The 20,566-nt window shown below is 42.7% G+C and overlaps 1 protein-coding gene across 1 annotated transcript in view; it reads left to right on the forward strand.

Annotated features, from left to right (window-relative positions):
* Positions 1–20,566, forward strand: part of mmp24 (matrix metallopeptidase 24) — a 74,676-nt gene that overhangs the window by 10,697 nt on the left and 43,413 nt on the right. The window contains exons 2-3 of the mRNA XM_056400647.1: positions 17,740–17,888; positions 19,575–19,691. Coding sequence (XP_056256622.1) covers positions 17,740–17,888; positions 19,575–19,691 — 266 coding nt within the window. The remainder of the gene's footprint in view (positions 1–17,739; positions 17,889–19,574; positions 19,692–20,566) is intronic.

Below are 20,566 nucleotides of genomic sequence, written 5' to 3' on the forward strand. Positions count from 1 at the left end.
CCGAACACATGCAGGTCAGGGGGAGTGAAAACATCAGGCCCCCGTGACTCTACAGGAGAACAGGGAATTAAAAATATGAATGTATGGAATCAGAAACCAAGTGAGGAATTTGCCTTGGCGCTGTTATTAGTCACAAATATACTAGATGAGAACCACAGGAAGCACTAATATATATCACAATATTGACAAATATATGCACACAAAAACAAAAAAATATACTGCATATTACATGTATAGATGAATGATTTTGTGATATAAAATATACAAAAGGACCAACAGTGGAAATGAGTCTTAGAGTTTTATAAATAATCACAAAAAAACAAGTTGTAAACACAACAGTAACTTTTTATCACCTTTAAAGTTTAAAAGAGGATTTTTGAAACTTCAGGTAAATACAGAGCAGAATTATCTTTAATGTGGAGTGGTGATGAATTCCAGTGTTCCCGCTCTTTTAGCTCTGTTTTTGGTCTCCACCAGCTCCCGAGGGAAATATCCAACAGGATCCGTCTACAGTTACACCTAGTTAAGAGTAAACATTTCACATTACATCATGATGCTGTTGCGCTTCCAACTAGCTAACTAGCAGCTAGCTGCTGTGCCCCCCCCCCCCCCCCCCTTCTTGCAGTCTCTCCAAATATCTGGCTCTTTAGCTGCTAAAGGCTCCACCATGTTCACCACAGTCTGTCAGCTCCTTCCACGGTAAAGCCCACGTCCTGACTGAACACGCCGAGCACGATGACAGCAGTCTGAAGTTCTGCACTGACTAAAGCAGAAGTACAGGCGTCCTCTTCCCCTCTGCTCCATCCACCTGTCAAATCCTCCATCGATCTGTTAATAAATCTGTTTATCCATCTGTCCGTCACTCCGCGCCGAGCGTGTTCTTCACAACCAGGCTTTGTTGAAATCCTGAGAGGTTTTACCTTGAAGTGACGCTGTAACGATCCGGCAGCGTGTTTGGCGTCACTGCCGTCCTTGTTGTGATGTCGCCTGCATGTGTTTTACAGAGGACACCTGTCACTCAAACAGCGTCGGTGCTTGCAGTAATTCACATTAATAGTTATTGTTTTAATTTAATATTTATTAAAAAGCAGCTTCAGTCTTTCTGTATGTTCATGTGGTTGAAGGGGGCGGTTTTCTAGTTGCTCAGTAACCATTCAGATGCAAATTAGGAACACAATGACAAAAGGGAAGAGAAATAAAAGCTGTCGTTTGCTTAGAAACAAGCAGAGCAACTGACAACTGTTCAGCAGTGAAGGACAGATAGCAGTCTGAGGTCATTTGAGTCTGTGATTGAACAATAAAATTACAAAGTAAGAGAACAGATAAGCAGCAACTGAGAATTGTCTGTGACCTTTGAAGAAAAAGATTTCTTCCTTTTTAAAACTCTGAATGAAAATCACTTAAACGCCTCAGAACAATAAATGTACTGAACCCGCTCCGGGTCACACGCTGCCATTAGACATAATAATAATAACTCAGTGAACGCTGACACATGGCACAAAGATCTGGCATCCACCGCTCGGTGTTAGTCAGCGGACTCTGTGCATCACGATTCCCCGGGAGTGTGAAGGCAAGAGCGGCAGAAGGCTGCAGGTGCGGAGGAGGAGATTCATGTTCGGACGGCGATGAGGTTTTTTATTTGAACAGAGGATCAGATGACTTGAGAGAAGTTTCATGCAGCGCCGAGTCTGATGTGCACCTTGAGGTGGGGGGGGTTGAATAATTGAGGATGTAGTTAAGGTAAAGATTTCCTTTTGGGTGTCTTCCTGTGATTCGACTGCTTTGCCTCGCAGCCTCACTGATGCTGTTTTTCTTTTACACAGATTCCAGTAATTCAGGGTAAAAAAAGAAAAAAAAATTTTCATTCAGATGTTTTGACAAAAAAAAAAGAATATTCTAATGGAGTTTATTTAGTATAACAATATCAATATCTGTATATAAAGATGGACGACATCACAGCTCCCTGAAAGTGAAGCCTAAAAATCTCAGTCGCCCCCTGGTGGCTGGTCATAAACCCCGCCCCCTTCATGTTAGCCAACAAGTCAAAATACACGTCAAATAAAATGGTTTCCGTCACTTGTTGTTGGTTTTTGTGATAAGTTTGGTTTTTAATTAGTAAGTTGATGCTTGATTCGGCATGAAGTGAAGTGCAGGAAGTAGATATCTGTCGCACAGGTTTCGATTAATATTTCTTTCATTTATTTTATGACACAGATCGACAAACTCAAACTGGAGTTACCTCCAAATAACTTTTCCACATTTTTTTGGCCTGATCTCAGCGCTGGATATTCGTTTGCAGAGAGCGGCGCCCGAGGTGTGTAACAGCTTTGATGTGTTACTTGTTTTACTTATAAAAAGCAGCAGACTATTGAGTCTTTCTTCAACTTTGTTCAGTGTCGTCATGTTTGTTGTTACCGCCGTCACAAACCTGAAGGAGAAAATACAAGCAGCCGAGCCACGACATGTAAGGAGGTGCAGATCAGCTCCGGCAGCGGCGTGTGCAACATCTAACTATAAATCAAGTATAACTCGAGCTTATGTTTGTGGAGGCTGCGGTGGTGGATGGGCTTAATGCAGGACACCAGAGTTCACCCCCGGTTGCAGAGCTGCAGTTAATAATTGCTTTTTCATTAACCGCAATCACGATGTAGATACTGACGGCAGGAATTTAAATTGGACTGAAAATATAAAAACGTGTCACTGAAAGAAATCCTCTGGATTTTTCATAATTGCAAACTGCATATTATCAAAAATGAAATTAACAGGGAAATGGTGAATCTCCTCTTCTTTCTTCTTCTGTGGTGCTCCCCCGACAACTCATTTTTCCAACACAGGCAATTACATTTTACGATTGATTGTGTTATAAGTGTGTGTGTGTGTGTGTGTGTGTGTGTGTGTGTGTGTGTGTGTGTGTCAGTGGTCTTACATCATCTATATCCTGGCACTCATTGATCGGTGTATCTTCCAGCATGTGGCTGCAGGGGTGTGTTTGACTGTGTGTTATTGTTGTTGTTGATCCTCTGTGTGTGTGTGTGTGTGTGTGTGTGTGTGGGGACTGATATATGACACCACAGACATGAGGTCATAGCTCTGAGCCCCATCAGTCCCACCTGGGCGTTCTTCAAAAGGGTTTCACATTACATAACCCAAGGAGGTGTGTGTGTGTGTGTGTGTGTGTGTGTGTGTGTGTGTGTGTGTGTGTGTGTGTGTGTGCTCTAAGTTTGGAAACTACAGTTCCCATAGTGCTTTGGTGCAACTTGTATCCAGATTTCTGGACATGGCAACCTTACAGCCTGTGGGTGAGGTGGTGGCACCTGTTCACCACACCCCTGCATTTTGTTTGTTTCTTTTGTTGTTGTTTGTTTCTTCACTTCCTCAAACCCTGGGAAGGTCGTATCTTCACATCCATCTGGTTCACGACCCAGCAGCTCTCGTTCTTTTACCTGCTGATGTTTCAGCTGATTAGATCATAAAGACTATAAACTGTGACGTTTTCATTTTTACTGGACTATGAGAAAAGGTTTGTCTCAACCATCAGACTCTGTGTAGACTCTATAAAACTCCCTCCAACCCAGGGGACAAACCTCCAGACTGCTCTGTCATCAAGCTAAAAACACCACTGTTATTTTTGGGTCCTGGAAAGTTTGACATTTTTGAGACGGAGGATCTTCACCCGACGGCGACACTCTGCCATTTGGCAGATGCTTTTATCCAAAGTGCCTCTCGGCATCATGACTGCATACATTTGAAGCTTGGATTGCCCCGGTGGGATTTGAACCTACAACCTCTGCTGCATTAGTGCTTCGTTCTGTCTCACAGTCGACGTTCCTTCAGTCCCTGCTCCTCTTCTGCTTTTTAGTCTTTGTCAAACACTGAGTGTGTGGAGCTGGTTTCCAGAGTAAATAAAATTAATCGGTGATGGAACAAGAAGACATTTAATTTAAAGTATTTTTGTACGTATCAAATGAAATCGAACCCCCCCCCCCTCCTGATGCTCCTAACAAGATGCCAGGAAACTGGAAATCAAGGAGCCAGTCATGTTTTTACGTCATCGTCTTGGTGCTTCGTCCAAACCGTAGTCGTCTGCCTGGTTCCTGTTCCTGACTGTTCTGCCCTCCACCTCTTTACCCCGTCGCCCGCCCCCGTCTGTTTTGCCTTGTTCTGAACCCTTCCAGTAAAGTCCTCACCTGCCACCACCGACTCTGTTGTTGTGCTTTTGCGTCTTGAGTTTCCCGGAACGTGACGGACGGGAAACGATCACAGTGGGCGCCCGGTGCCGAGCGTGAGAGAAAGCTTCTCTGAGCGTTTGTGACAGATGCGTCCCCGGCGGTGACGAGCTGCTGCTGTGTTGCCGCGGAGACGGAGGCGGTAGTAGATGGATGAAGATGGAACGTGTGTGTTTGTCGTATTGATAAACCGAATCCTAGATAAAGACGTTTGTGTACTTGCATGAGCAAGTCACATTTATACACAGCCGCATGTCTGTGGTTTGTCCATGATAAATACAGTTATTATGCTTTTCATAATAAAAGGAAACTCGACTGTTCTTGTGAAGCTCTCTGAAGAAACTTTATTTATTTAGCACCAAATCACAACAGACGTTTTTTTTCAAGGAGCTTTTCATTTGAGCAGCTCTGGACCAAGTATTTTTCTAACATTATTTACAGAGACACAAACATTCCCATCATGCATCACTTGGTGACAGAGGCAAGGAAAAAGTAAAACTTCCTTTCAAGAGGCAGAAACCGGGAACAGAACCAGAGTCAGGGCGGGAGGTCGTCTGCCTCGACCGGTTGGAGAGAGAGAGAGGGAGAGAGAGAGAGAGATGATGGAACTTGTTTTCCTAATCAGGGTTGTGGTATGAAACATAATCGCTGAATATAATTCAGGTGGTCGGGCGGATGGAGAATGAAGGACTGTGTTTTCAGTTTAGTTAAATATTAATAACACTTCCTGTCTTGTGCTTCAACTCACTGGATTTTTTTCTGTATTAAACCGAGACAAACTCTCTAAACATAATTTAAATTTAATTTAAAACATAATTTAATAATGCTGCAGTTGCCACTAGGGGTTTTTGCAAAATGGGATATTTTTGTGGAAAAACAAATAAAATATCTTGTCAGAAAAATTCCTGATAACAACATGGAGGCTTGGGACGGGGACCATGAAGATTTTAACGGTAACACTCCTTTTATTGTACCACATAAAGATCCGGTACTTTAACGGTACTCTTATCAGTACTTTTTTGTTATTTTGTAAGTGGAAAAAAAAAACTAATTAAGAACAGAATTGACATTGCTTTATTTTCCTATTGTGTCAGAGAGAGAAAGAGGTCTGCGTCATAGATGAATGAGTTGCTGAGACAAAACGTGTGAGAGAACATTTATGTCGCAATAATAAACAGGAGATCTATTTTCTTAATTTCTCCAGTACCGAGAGCAGAACCGTTAACGTCGGAGCTTATTGACACTACGGTCTTTAAAGATTTGCCCCAGGGCCCAGTTTAATACCGGGTTTCAGTTCCCATCCCTCCTGGAGGCTGACATGAACTGTTTTACCACTGACTTTACCTGTAATTACAGTCCAAACTCAACCTTCTCCAACTCACATCCCACTGGAAAAACTCTGAAAATGTTGGCGGCCCACATCCGACCTTCAGAGCACTTTTTATTATAATGGTAACAAAGGGGAAACGTGTAGGAAGCTCAAACTTTCTTTTTTCAGGGGAGAGATCACTTGTTGATTCACCATCTGTGTCTTTTCCTTTTAATTCTTCCTGTTGCTTACCAGCTATCCATGTTGATTCTCCAGATTTTGCCGTGGATGTAATCTGTCAGACTGAGATAGCGAACGAGTGCACGATGTCTGGCGGCGACAATATAAAAGTTCCTGCAAAGCCGCTGCTCATTAAGCTCGTTGCTGTGACTGCAAAGTAATAACTCCAGGTGAGATTATATTTATAAAATCAACCTGAAACAATGAAAGTGACAGTGTTGTTACTGAAGCTCGTTCCCATCTCAATGTGTTTGTCTCATCGTCTCGGCTGCGAAGGAGAGAAAATCCAGAATTTATATCAGCTGATAAATTGAATCACGTCAGATTGTCTGTGCTTCGTCTTTGCCTGCTGCGTCTCGCCGTCTAATCGGGTTGAGGAGACGGAGTGCAAAAATAATGAGAGTAAATTTCATTACCAAACATCTCCGAAACTGCCTCTTCATTCCCTCCGTACTCGGCCGCCGACGAGGGAACCGTCCCTGACAAAACGCCGCCGAGTCCTTTTCATTTTTCCGTACAAATATAAAAGCTCGTCTGCAGACATGAGCTCTCTGGACGCCGCAAGGAACGCTGATTTCATTCATTAATCACTCGCTGTTCGACGCCGCGGTCGGTGTTGACTTTTGATTTCTTCTGTGGAGTCTTATTAATGTAGGTGATGTTTGCAGGAACAGGGAGAAGTGAGGAGGTGAGTACACACAGAGTCCAGAGTGACTCACTTCCTCTGCTCTGTTCGCGCTCACAGAGAAAATCCTCCCAGGTCCTCATGGGATACTTCTTTTGATCCTCTTCAGACACAGAGCTGAGGACTGACTCTAGCTATGTATCTAAGTACACGCATTTAGCATCAAACAGAAATGTGTTCTACTTTATACTTCAACTCCACAACATTCAGAGGCAAATATGTGCATTTATTTGTCTTTTTGCTTTAGTTTTTGGCAGATAAACAAAACATAAGATGATATTTATACGTGTTGATGCGCTGTTTTAGATCGAAGTAGTTCAAATTAGCTCCACAACCAACGACAACAGTAAAATGCTTCTTATACAGTGATGATAATCAAAAAACCTAGAATAGAAACTGTCATTTTCTGCTTTGCCTTTAGCTTTAATCCTCCGTTTTGCTGATACATGCTTTTAATTTCTGTTTTGTTTTCCGATCAGTGTTGCAACTTGTACTGAAGTGAAGGATCTGAAAACTTCCTCCGGTGATGCTTTTTTTGATTACCAAGCAAAACGTGTTTGTACCACTGAGGTTTGAAAACTGTCAAGTACAGTATCAACTGAACTTGTGTTTCCCTGCACCTCCTCCTATGCCTCATGCCTGCACATAAAGATGTGAATCTGATCTGAAATAAAAAATGTCACGCCTGGTTGAGGTGGAAAATGTTTGGTGGTGTTGATAAAAGCAAAATGTGACAAAGTGCATTCGACTTAGTGAATAAACACTGACGTGCGTGAAGCACGCGGCTTAAATGTCACTCGTCACTTCCAGCGAAGATGAAAACATCAGATCAGTGCGGAGCGATGAGGACGAGGCTGGAGCCTTCCTCACGTGAATCCAGGAAACAAGCAGAAATGTCAGGTTTCCATCATGTTTTCCATCTTTAGATTGGGAAACTTTCAATGACCTCATCTTCTTCTGCAGTGGTTTAATGGAGAATCAGCTCCTGATGTTCACGTAACCGTGGTGGATGGAAACATCTTCAACGGCCTTTGAAGTTTGGTTAAATTGTTTTCTTCATATGGTTGGACACTTCTATTCACTGCTTGATCGAATTCTTAGTTCATTTATCCAACGCTGAAGTGCTAATACCTGCAGTTCCTCTAACGACCACTAGAGTCTGGCTCCAACAGTGAGTCAGTCCCCATAGACTCCCGTGTTAAAATGTCCAACTTTACAGCAGAAATAAACATGTTTACAGCCTGGTACAAAAACAGTTTTGATCTCTAGAGCTTATTTCCTCCTTCATGACACCTGTTTATAAAACTCACCTGTTTATATTTTATTAAGGACTAAAGTTATGGAGAATTGAGGGCGTGGCCTCTTTGAGTGACAGGTGGGTGAGCGTATGTTTGCTACAAACCGGCATAAACTGACGTGTCAGCTCCACACGTGGAGTAGCTGGATTAGCTGGAAGTTAGGGGCGGAGTCAGGTACTGCCAAGACGGCGACGGCGGAGCAGCTCACTCTGCTCTTTAGAAACTTATAGTCTATGTTCGGACCTGAATCGGAGCTTTTTCAGGTTTTTAACAGTTTTATTCGGGGATGAAATACTGAAAAGTGTTGCTCATTTTGTTAAATTAAAAGAAGCAAAAAAAAAAAGACTTAAGTGAAAATCAAGTATCATTGCCACATTTCAAACGATACCCGGGTCTGTTTTAACATGAAGCACGCTGACTGTATGAGCGGTTCTACTAACAGCGCTAAAAGCTGCAGCAGTGAGAGGAGCAGACAGTCATACATGATGTCATGAAGGGGATGATAAAACAGCGAGGAGCGTCATCAGGACCCTTTTAAGAGGACGTTGGGTGTCCTGCAGGTTCTCTGATGCTTTTCCTCTGTCAGACGTTGATGTGATGCGTTGTGTGGCGAGAGTTGAGACGTTCACTCCGGGGGCACCCAGGGGAGCGTGATTATGTGCACTGTGTCTGTGATGTAATGTAAGGTTCGCAGTGTGGTACCAGACACATAACTGAAAATAAAACACTCTAAAAAATGTATAGAGTTTAGTGGCACTGATGTAAAAAAAAAAAAAAAGCGGGGTAAAATGTTTATGAGGAGTGGTGCATTAAAAAAAAAAGAAGCTCCTAGACTCTGAAGTGCACTTTATTTATTCTTCTTTTCATTTAATCTTTAATTCTTAATTCTTAGTTTCATGTTTGGATAACCTCTTACACCTTAACTACGTACAAAGATGTGAGCTGACGGTTATTCGATCAGTAGAAACAGCAACAAATAGATAATTAATTCATCATTTAAAGTTATAATACGTAACATTTCCACATTAAAACGTCTAGAAGTGACTTGACCGCTGTTCTATATGTTGTTGAGAGAAATCTGTGATGTCATTTGACGACGTCATATCCCCTATGTGCATGTGTCAGCGTTGTGGTTGCTGAAGCGACTTTTCATCCAGTTTTAAAGTCACATTTTTATAATATACTTTTTACACCTTGGTCGTTTTCAACTATATATTTTAACCAGATGAAGGATTTTAGTCAGCCGACGTCTGGAAAATGCGTCGGCAAAACACTGACTTTAAATGTGAAACTGGTTATACTGGTTATACTGGTGGAGCAGGAGGAGACCTCTGTGGATAATTGGGCTGCTGGACGGCAATGTTGGTGAAAACAACAACTCCCATGATCCAACGCTATTTCACTACGCCTGTTTTGAGCCTCTGAGTGTGAGGAGTTCTCACTTTTCTTTGTCTCGTATGAGAAATGTCTTTGGGTTTGGTGATCGTTAATCAGATTATGAGCATTTCTGACTATTTTCTCACAGTTTACAGGCCAAACGATTCATCGGTTTAAGTGTTTTCTCTTGTAGCATTTAGTGTTTTTTATTGAACTCTCTCCTTTTTGCATCAGTATGTCGTTGACTCAATGAAGCCTATAAACCAGTATAACACCTTCAGGTACTTTCACAAACTAATATTGGAGGAAGAATTCAGTTTGTTAAACAGCCCAATCAGGCCAAACACACGGGTCGGACAACGGGGAAGTTGCACTCGTTGCACTCAAGCTGAGAGACGGTAAATAGTTTAGTAGGGGAGGTGGTGGTGGTGGTGGTGGTGGTGGGGGGGGGGGGGTCTATTTTTATCCCAGCAGACAGACGAAGGAGACGCAGACGCACCGCAAGCTGACACACAGGTTGATGCATCAGAGAGAGACAGACAGACAGAGACACAGACAATCAGGTGGACAGACAGACAGGCAGGTGGACGCAGATGCAAACAGACGGGCAGAGAGGAAACAGGGCGGCGGCTTCATGGTACAAACCTCAGGAGGAAATATCAGTGGCCACTGCACATTTACTGTATGTCGTCCTGTTTGTTATCTTTTTTTTTCAGCTTTTTAAATATTATTAAAGTTTGTTGGTTAAATACTTATTGTTGAGTAGTTTAATCTGTAACACTGCATCAAATTTTATAACCTCTTCATATGTTTTATTAGTAAAAATCTAAATTTCATTAATTAACTTGAAGCTGTTGCAGTTAAAACAATGTAGTGGTTTAAAAAGTTTAATATCTCTCTCAACAACTTTCCACCACTGAAAACAAAGAAATCTGTCTTCTCTCCGAAACTCGACACAGAAAAGTTTCCTTTCCTAAAACACAGATCATTTTTAATAATCATTAATGATCATTTATCAATCATTTAATGAGCAGTAAAACATGAAACACGCGTCGTCTTAACGTAACCGCACACACAGAAACCTTTTGATATTTTCTATAAATTATGCTTCAAATACATCCAGGATCTACGGTTGTTTTTCATCCGACGACCCGTTCTGGATGATCCCTTTTTTTCCACCAGAATCTCACCGTTATGAAACGCTATGTAGAGGTTGTGCTTATTCAAATGTAGACGTATTAATGTAGTGACAATACATTAAAGTTTAAATGACACGTGTAGCACCACAGGCTTCACAGTCTGTTCCCTGCCTCCTTGTCTCATCAGGAGTCTGCGTGGAACAGATTTTTCATTCCTCCATCATTCACCCTGCATGTGGCCCTAATGGAATTTTTTATATATATAAATATATATATATAGAGAGAGAGAGCTGCTTAAGCTGTTTAGAAGATGTGAACTGAAAAAGTGTCTCATTGAATACGGCTTCAGTTTGAGACAATGGGAACCAAAAACTTTAAGGATGTTGTTTCCAGTAGCAACAGATACAAATGATGCTGATGCTGCATCAGTCCTCTGAGCCCTTTGTGCAGGGAGTTCATACTGCGACTGTCTGGTTGGTTTCTTAAATAACTCATTGTGATTTTATATGGTGCACATTATTTTTTTTACCAGTCGGATCTTTAGGTTTATTCAAGAGTTTGTAGTGTTTAATGCACTGGACTTCTTCTATATTTATTGTTTAGAATCTATTTGATATAGTGTTTCTGTGAGTGTTTGTGTGAATCAATGTTTTACTGTTGGGATCTATTTGGCTTCTGCTGGCTGCACAACAATTCCCCCCTCGGGGATAATAAAGATATTTCAACCTTCAACCTGAGCTGCAGTGAAAGTATTTGGACTGGGGGCGGCGAGTTGGTTGGTTACGCTGTGTGAACGTTTCAGATACTTGAGATGTTCAGATTCTTATCGATCACAACATCAGGAGGCGTCTGATTGGTTCATTCTGCAGCAGGACGAGTCCAAAAAGACAGAGTCATAAAGAACAATCTTCAGAGACAAAAACGACTAAAGGATTTGATTTATTTTTTCCGTTTACTGCCTTTTTTTATGAAGTTAATTGATAGATAAATCTATTCATGGCATTATTTCTGAACATGCAAGTGCAGAAGTCGAGTCTGGCTGTGATTTTCCATTTGATGCATCTCATCTGGTCAGACTCTTATTTCAGGGAAGGAGTATTGAACAGGAGTGCAGTTACATGTTTTTGATTGGATCAGTGCTAGATCCCCCGAATGTCCAAGACTGACTGAGTGAGTGATGAAGTTTCACCGTTTGATCGAGCCAAGACTAAAAACGTACAATAATATTAGACATGTTTGATTCCATCGGCTCATCAAGACGAAAAAAGAAAGACAGACGTAAGATGGTCACCTCACACCAAACGATTGAGACGACGGGAAAGCGCCAGAACTCTCATGATTTATTTTACTTTTGAAATTCTTTGAAAGGCTTTTTAGACAAGACGTCAGACAATTTCTGTGGCTTTCAGAGTCTTTGCTCGTTCCAGAAAATGTGAACATGAGTCCATTTCCGTGTTGGAACAAATGCTGTTGTTGTTCCGCTGAGGACGCTCCCTGTTGGTTGCATCAGAGCGGCAGCAGCAGCAGCGTCGCAGCACAAGGACGTCGGACAGGAAAGAGCTTCACCCCCCGAACACGTCGTGCTCCCAGCAGGTCGCAGCACTTCAAAGCAGTAAACTTTTCTGCAGCAGACCTTCATCTCTTGTCTTCCTCTCTTCTGTCTTTTCATGATGTAATCTCAAAGTGGAAAGTGAGTCACCTTATAGTTGAAGGGGCACATTAGGCTGCATCTTTTTAGGGGAGGGGGGGGTGGGGGGGGTGTCATCATCGTGTCAATTAACTGAGCAGAGGATGAGTAAGATAAATGTGACTATTGACCCTTGAATAATCACTGATGCTGCTCCGGGGGCTCAAGAAATTAAAACTTAGTTTAAAGTCTGAAACAAACAACACACAGTGCCTGCATGTAAATTCATTTTGTTAGGTCAGGAAAAAAAACCAAACAAGAGCCACGGTATTGATTTTTGCATTGCCATCCTCGGAGGTCGGGTTCACACTCGCTGCATCCCACGAGCACAAACATGAAAACTGGCTGTATCAGTGCAGCTTGAATCATCAGGACTCGCTGCGCACACCCGCAGAGCCTTCATGCAAGTAAAATGTGATTCCAAGCGTCATTAAAATATTTGAATTTTAAATGCGTTTGTGTTTGCGTGGTATACATTTGCTGTGATATTTATGGATGTGTGATTCGTGTTCGTTTTGTGTTTTGAGAGGAGATTTGTTTTCTCTTCATCTGAGCCTGGTTGTGTATGAGAATCACAGAATCCTTATCAGCATCTTGTACATATGACAACAGCAGCGTGGGTCGATGTTATCAGCGTTTACATGAATCACGAGGATCATAAACCTGGTATCAAATAACCAATCAGAAGAGAGGAGTCTCTGAGCCTCTCTTAAAAACACTCAGAGAAACCAAATCCTGCAAGGTTTGGACGGTGGGTCCAGGTGGGCGGGGCTTGGTGACTGCTTTGTTGTGACATCACAAAGTTGCAGAAGTCCTGACGGCTGGTTTTAAGGCTCAGTTTCTGAATACAGGCTGTGTGCATTTCTCTGTGGACTGAGGCTTTGATACTTTCACAGTATTAATATAGAAGCTAGAGCTGATCTATAATCACACGACACATGGACACAGACCTTTAGACTATATAAAAGTTTACATTTGTGTCAAAAAAAGTCTCTCTTTAAGTTGACGGTTCAAAATGACATGTGACGTCGCTCTGTCTTAATATTTCAGTTTTCAGGACATAAATGCAGCTTTGACAGTCATAAATAATCTCAGCAGTGGGTGATGTAAGTGAGCTGTGTCCCAATTCAGGCGCCGCTTCCTTCAGAGGCTGCATCTGAAGACCGATTGTGTCACAGCTGTGCGACTAGACTGTCCCATTTCGAAGGCTCCTTCAAGTGCAGGCCAAGAAATGCATCCTTTAATTGGCCTTTTTTTCATTGTCCAAGAAAAGAAGGACGCTCAACCTATCCCAAGATTCATTGCACGCTGGTAATGAAAGCAAAAAACACAGAGAGAAAGCCAGAGGAGACAACTGTTCAAACCACAGGCTTTAAAACATCAAGTTGTGGAAAAAAGTTACGTGTTGTCATGGTTGCTAGGGGACAGGAGCTGGGAAAGGGCGGGAACAGCTGATGACCAGACCGTCAGACTTTTTCGAGCAGGAGGCAGCAGTTACTGAGAGGTGTGTCTCTGTGGTTCCTCAAACTCCCACAACCTCGAATGCATCACTGCCCCGCGGCTGTAAGAAAAGCATTTTGTCCACATCTATAAGATAAGAATATTAATTAAACATGTTCACACAGAGGTTTTAATCTCGCCAGTGATTTATGTTGCTGCACTCGTGTTGTATGAAACATGCATGTGTGTGTGTGTGTTCATGTGTGTGTGTTCATGTGTGTGTGAGCATTGATGGCACTATAGTAATTGTTGTATAATAGCAGCTGGTGAATTATTTAATTCGAACTGCTTCCTCTGAGCCAGCAGCAGCTGGCCCACTCGTCAGCAGAGTGAACACACACACACACACACACACACACACACACACACACACACACACACACAACACAAACACACACACAAACACACACACACACACACACACACACACACATACACACACAAACATACTGACTAATGCAGTATTGAGGTCCTGAGAGACTTCATTACAGAGTGCTGTGTGTGTGTGTGTGTGTGTGTGTGTGTGTGTGTGTGTGTGTGTGTGTGTGTGTGTGTGTGTGTGTGATGCAGGGAACACTAACAAGGAACAGATCAGAGGTTCCGTCAGATTGTTGTTGATCGATTGTTGTTGATCGATTGTTGTTGATCGATAGCTTTTGATCAAATCTACAAACTTAAATAAGAAGGGTTCAGAAATAAGTGGCTTCACAGAATGAAAAAACATTTGCACATCAACGAGGTGACTTCATTTGCCGGTTGATGAAAATGTTGCGCGACTGTCGGGTTCATTTTTATAAACTGAACTGAACGATCATCATGTTTGTGCCTTTCAAATAGAGTCTTGTTACTTGACAGTTGTGAAATTGTTTTGTTGATTCTGGCCTGGAGCTCGTTTTCTTTTTCTTTTTTTTTTTTTTATCATCAGCGTCTGGATGGAAGAGAATTAAATCACAGGAATCAGATTGAGATGTTTTGTCGAGAGCTCTGGTGTTGTCGTCGCCACAGATTTATCGTGGTGGAGTTTTTTAATTGGATTGCGTGCGGCCGCTTTCCTCTCGGCTCGCGACCATTTGGCAATCTGTGTTTACATTTACATTTAGGATTAAAAGCAGATTAGGATCGCGGTGGAAATGAGTTATCTAAACACAGGAGTTAGGGACCGGCCCTCAAATAGCTTGTAGCGCAAATTGAACGGTTAGTTGGTGCAGCTGACAGATTAAAGTCGACAATAAGAATAATACAAAGAGAACAGATTCAAGCTACAGCTGCACAGTCTGAGATCTTCAGGCAGAAGACGGTCGTCTCAATTTAACACTAGTCTGAAAGTTATGACGCAACTTTTGGGGGAAAAGCAACATAAAATCTCAAGAGTGTCTGGCTCAGTCATATGAGCTGCACTCGCTGGGAAATGTAAGGAGCCTTTTAGTGAATCCTCATTTGGACAAATGGAAGTTTCTACGCACAACGGCTGAAATTGGATCGTTTAAAAACTCAAACTGAAAGAGTTTTTCCAGAGGAATCGGCCGTGTGCTTATTAGTGAGGTTGTGCTCGTCGTTTTGTGGCATTTTATTTGTATCTTAGTTTTGTAGATTGTTTGCTTTCTGTGCTGTTCTGTTTGTATTTTATTCTGTTTAATTAAAATTCAAGAAACTTTATTGGTCCCCAGGGGGCAATTTAAAGGGCACATAGAGTAGACATTAAAATAAAATACACAAAAAGAAAAACACAACCAGTCAAACTGTACACACACAGAAAAACAACATCAGTGTAAAACAACAAAAAACAAACTATCAACAATGATGCAAAACTTGCCACAAATAAATTAAGACTCAAAATAAACAGCCAAACATTAAAAACACAGTCTCCCAGTGTCGTAACACAAGCACCAAACACAAGAACACGCAAATAAGAATGAAAAGAATATGAACAACAGTTTACACAAGGTGACATCACCAAATGTCTCGCTTTATCGACCTCACCCCGGGTTTCCTCCCGACTCAGGTCAGTGACGTCACATCTGGCTTCATACCGCTGACGCGTTGACGTGGTCGTTTTCTTTTATTTTCACTCTTCTCCGACCGGTTTGGTTGACCTCTGACCCGGAGCCACCGGTTATGACGTTGATGTAGTGACGTGATAAACGATTGGGAGTCTGCACAGGTTGTTTTTAATTTGAAAGTGTTCCTGTGTCTGACTTCCTGCCCGGGTGGATCTGCTCTGTGCAGCTTCGTGTGTGTTTTTAAAACGGAGCAGAGCGGAGAGCCGCATCTGGGCCGCATCTGGGCCGCATCACAAACACACTGCGGTGCGTCTGGTTGGACCGCTGGAGTGGCGTCGTGACTCCGGTGGATAAAAGTGCAACAAGATCATTTATATTAAAACATATATAAGTATATGTTTTAATGACTTAAATCCAGCAATAACGTCTTCATAGAAACGACTTATAGGTTTTATTTTCACAGAACTTTCAACGATTGTTTTTTCAAAACGCGTCTTTTCCTCATTTTTCTCCAAATGATGTATTTTGAAATGAACCAGAGGGAAACAGAGAGATCCGTGTCCTGACTGATGAGAGTGTGTTATTTAGGTGGTGTAGCTGTCTGCGCTCTGACGGGGAATATTTCTCTCTCCGGGGGGGGCGGTTACCTCCCTGCGTCCGTCATGGTAGTTAGGCAGACGTTGATATTGTGGCTGAGTGCTGGCTGCCGGGTCTGGACCGGCTGCGAGAGGCTGGCACACACTTTGAAATATTAATGACCCACTGTAGAGAAGGGCTCAGCCTCGCCGCCGTTATCTCTCCCCCACCTTCCTCTCTCATTTCCCTCGCAACCTCTTCTTTCTCTTATCTATCTCTCTACTGCTCTTCCTCTCCTTCAACTCCTTCTCTCACTTTTTCTTTCCCTTCCTCTCCCTCCTTCCTTTTGCTCTCCGTGGCTCTCTCAGGAGGGTTGTGAGATTGTGTTATGTCATATTAAAGAGACAGCAGCTCTGCAAAGTGAAAAATACGACATAATAAGAATCATCCGTGGAAACTTGTGGATTTGGCATCGATTTTCGGATCAGTGTGAATCAAATTTCCTGTGATTCGGGAGGAATGGCTCCTCTCTTGTCCTTTCATCTCTTTCTCTCAGTTTCCCTCTGACATATCCGATAAATCTCTCCGCGTTACTCTCTCTTTCCCTCGGCCCGAGTCTCTTTTTATCCTCTTCCAGTTTGTCATCCCGCCCTTTACTCCCTCCTTTCTCTTGTTCTGCTTTTGCCACATCAAAGAAAAACTCCACTGCAGAACGGATTGTCATGAATCTGTTGTGTGAAGACTTTATAGTTTCAAAAAATCACACAGTCAAAAGTCGGACACTTAAACCCCCCCCCCTCCCAGACAAAATCCAAGAAACTTAAAAGTAAGTTTACTATAGGGAGGGAGACAGCTGGTCTGATTAGTCCTGTGGTTGAACAGTGTGGGGGGGAAACAGAATCTACCTAACAACAAAAAACAGCTGTTTATTAAACTGATTTCATTTTCTTGTGTCTATAAGAGACAATACTTGTATTACAGTGATCTTAATAGTTAAAAGTGTAAATGTTACAAGGCGTGAGCTGGAGGCAGAGCGGGTCGTACGCTAATCGAAAGGTGGATGGTTCGATTCCCGGCTCCTCCAGGCGGCATTTCGAAAGGTCCCTGGGCGAGATACTCGACCTGCCGTCCGTTGACTTCAGACAGGACGAGAGTCGCAACGTTACGTCAAATTGCCGTTACATTCGTCTAAATAGACGATTTTAATCTGATTAACATGAAGTCACAACCTGTCACCAGGTGATGAGGTGAAACCTGTGGTTGTAAATAATCACTGTCAGTTGGATCTTCTGTGTAAAAATCCCTTGATGTGTTTTATATATGATCTGTGTTGATGATGATGAACAGATGAAATTCAAACCACAGCCCCCCCCCCCCCCCCCCCCCCCCCCACTCCCCCGATGATTAGTGATCTAATCATTCAGTCGTCTCTTCTCATGGAGAGTGAGCTTTTAGTCATTACTGGAAAATGGCGTCTGTACCATCACAGTAATGTGCACAAACATGCCTTCGTCTTTAATATTTAACGAGATGCTTCTTCATGGTCTTGGTTTCTTTAGTCGAACTCATTCCCTCGAACTGCGACGACTGTTTTCACCGGTTAACCTTGGATTTGCAGGTAAAGGAAACATTTTAAAGGGTTATCATGGATTATTTTTTAAATTAACTGACCTCCACTCTTGTTGTTTTCCCTCCCTCTCAGACGTGGCTGAAGAACTACGGCTACCTGCTGCCTCACGACGTCCGCACGTCAGACCTGCGGCAGGAGAAAGCCATGCAGTCCGCCGTGGCCGCCATGCAGCGCTTCTACGGCATTCCTGTGACGGGAATACTGGACGAGACGACTATAGAGTGAGTCGAGGGACGGGGGGGGCTGTGCATCTGGGTAACACACATATCGAATATATCATCATTGATAAGGTGAACTTAAAATACAGTTGCCTATTTATTTATCAAATGAACGTCGACCTGACGAGAACTGTGGAGTCAGGTAATAATATCCGCGGGTTTGTCAGTACAAACAACCCACAGTCGTTTGATCCATCCAAAAATATTGATCAATGCGAGCTTTGAATTTAAATGTGACGCTCCTGCTTTCAATACACAGCACACGCTGGTTTGTACAGACAAATCCAAGTTTGTGTGGGCGATTCATTCTGCCTCCCGATCCAGGAGCATTATTTCATGGCTGTTCTGAAACCTTTTGAGACCACAGTTATGAATAAAGGCCATGCAGATGAATAATGATCGACTATAAAACGACTGTAATTGGTCTGACATATTTAGCCTCAGTGTGCCGCAGCTTCCTGGATGAACCTCAGGAGCTGAACAAGGATTTTTAACTAAAGCTGTAAAACCATCATCTCTGTTTCTGTTGCTTTCTCATCTTCTGTCTGTTTCCCTCGGTTTTGAAAACTTCTTAAACTTCGTACTGACATGATAAAGTGTAAACAAATGACTGAAACCATGTGGCACTTTCTTTATTCCGCTGTCCAAATTAAAAACTTAAATGGCTCATTTAACCAAACTTTACTTCCTATAACAGACTAACAATGCTGCTCCTTTATTTTGTGTCTTCTATGGATCATTAGCTGGTTGGAAGATGATGTTGTCTTGCACCTGTTAGCTTTAGCGCCAGTCTTATATTAGCATGATAGCATGTATGTAGCAATCAAGTGCATATTAAAGAATCTTTTACAGTTATAGAGTTTTGATTTTTAACTGAATCAGCTGGAAACATTTTCTTTTAAAAATATGTTTTCAGAAAACGCAGCGTTAGCATGACCTTATGCTAGTTAGCCAAAGCTAATTAATTCCGCTAGCAAAAAGTTGTTACAGAAATCCACAGAAATAGAGTGGCCACATGGATGATGTATTTTTGTAAGCGCCACCGTGGTTCCCTCGTCAAAAAGCCAATGGGATGGCGTGACAACGTTCAACGCCCCCGACAACCTCTGCAGTCTCCGTTAGCCAACTTGTTAGCAACTGGCCTTTTTTTTAAGAGATGTAAAAGCTCAAAGAAATCAGGACTGAGGTTTACTGATATATTTTTATGGCTTTAGCTTGTGATTACCACAGACCTTATTTCAGTCAACAAACCAAAAAAAACCCAGAGACTTTTGGACGAGGGAACCGGACGTGTTTAAACGCTAACTCATTTCCAGGTTTTAGGACTCATCTCTGTGAGAAGCTGCTTTTGTTCACGTCAGCGTGAAATCAAAGATCCATTGTTCAGACCGTTGCTGAGAATTTTCCCTGGTGAATCTGCCCCCGCTGTAAACTGCACTGAGGGAATGCAAATCTTACCAGATGAAGCAGCAGTAACTAAAGCTTATAGCAAAACTGTCTTTTTATGTTAATGGCTTCAGAGGTTATTGTCTCTACGGACTGAAAATACTCAAACACAACGATGCGCTTGGTTTCTAAGAAATACTTGCATGTGTTTTCTTGAGTCAGCGGGTTTTTTTACCCGTCAGTTTTTTTTTTTTGCAGATTGGCTGAAAGTGCTGGGTCTTTGAATGTGACTGTTGTGTTCAGGTGGATGAGGAGACCTCGCTGTGGCGTCCCAGATCATCCTCACACCAGCCGCCGGCAAAGGAATAAACGCTACGCCCTGACGGGACAGAAGTGGAGAGATAAAAAGATCTCCTACAGGTACGCCGCTTGCTATCTATGTTCTTTCTTTCTTTATCTCTATTTATTACTTTTTATTTCACCCCCTCCTTCCCTTTCTTTTCATACATTTTCTCTCTCCGTCCTCCTCCCCGCCCTCCCCGATTGTTTGTCTCCTTCCTACTCGCTCTCGCTCTCTCCCAGCCTGAACTTGGCCAGGCCTAATGTAAATTAGCTCCGTCCCACAGGACCCTGAATGCATCTCGTATCGCTGCATTACATTTCACCCACTCGTCTCTTTGTCTTTTTCCTCCATCCCTCCTCTCTTTCCACCTTTTATTTTATCGTCTCCTACTGTCGACACGCAGTCGAACCCTCCGCCTTGCGACGTGACGATCCAAACCAGCAGCTCGGCCGTGTAATATGGGTCTGATGCAGATTAGAGCCGTCCCACGAGACACTGAACACATCCCAGCTCCCGGTGTGGCTTCTGCCCAGCAAATCCTCTCCTGCCTGCCTTTTCTCTAGGTCTCTCTCCCTCTCTCTCTCTTCCCCGCTCCCAAATTCAAATTCAAAATAAGCTTTAGTGGCGTGGATAAAATAGGAACAATACTGAGTAAGTGTTCGGGCAGTTTCTTTGTATTCCCGTCCTCTGTTTCTATCTGTGAGCCGGTGTTGATGAACGGGCTGCAGGATCAAACAGCAACACTCAACTACTTCAGTTCCTGAACCTAAATTTCAGGTTTTCTCTGGGGGAGAAAGAAATGCTTCGGTTCCTTTGCACACACGGCAAACACCGCACTTAGGAACCCAGGACGTGTGTTTAGATCAACTCTGCAAGGAAGCGATTCAGAACATCAAACCTTGTGTTTTGTTGCCTTGTTCCTCATTTGTCTGCAGCAGATTGTCTCCACAGT

This window comes from Seriola aureovittata, chromosome 2 (assembly GCF_021018895.1).
Source record: "Seriola aureovittata isolate HTS-2021-v1 ecotype China chromosome 2, ASM2101889v1, whole genome shotgun sequence".
In the NCBI taxonomy this organism is placed as follows: Eukaryota; Metazoa; Chordata; class Actinopteri; order Carangiformes; family Carangidae; genus Seriola; species Seriola aureovittata.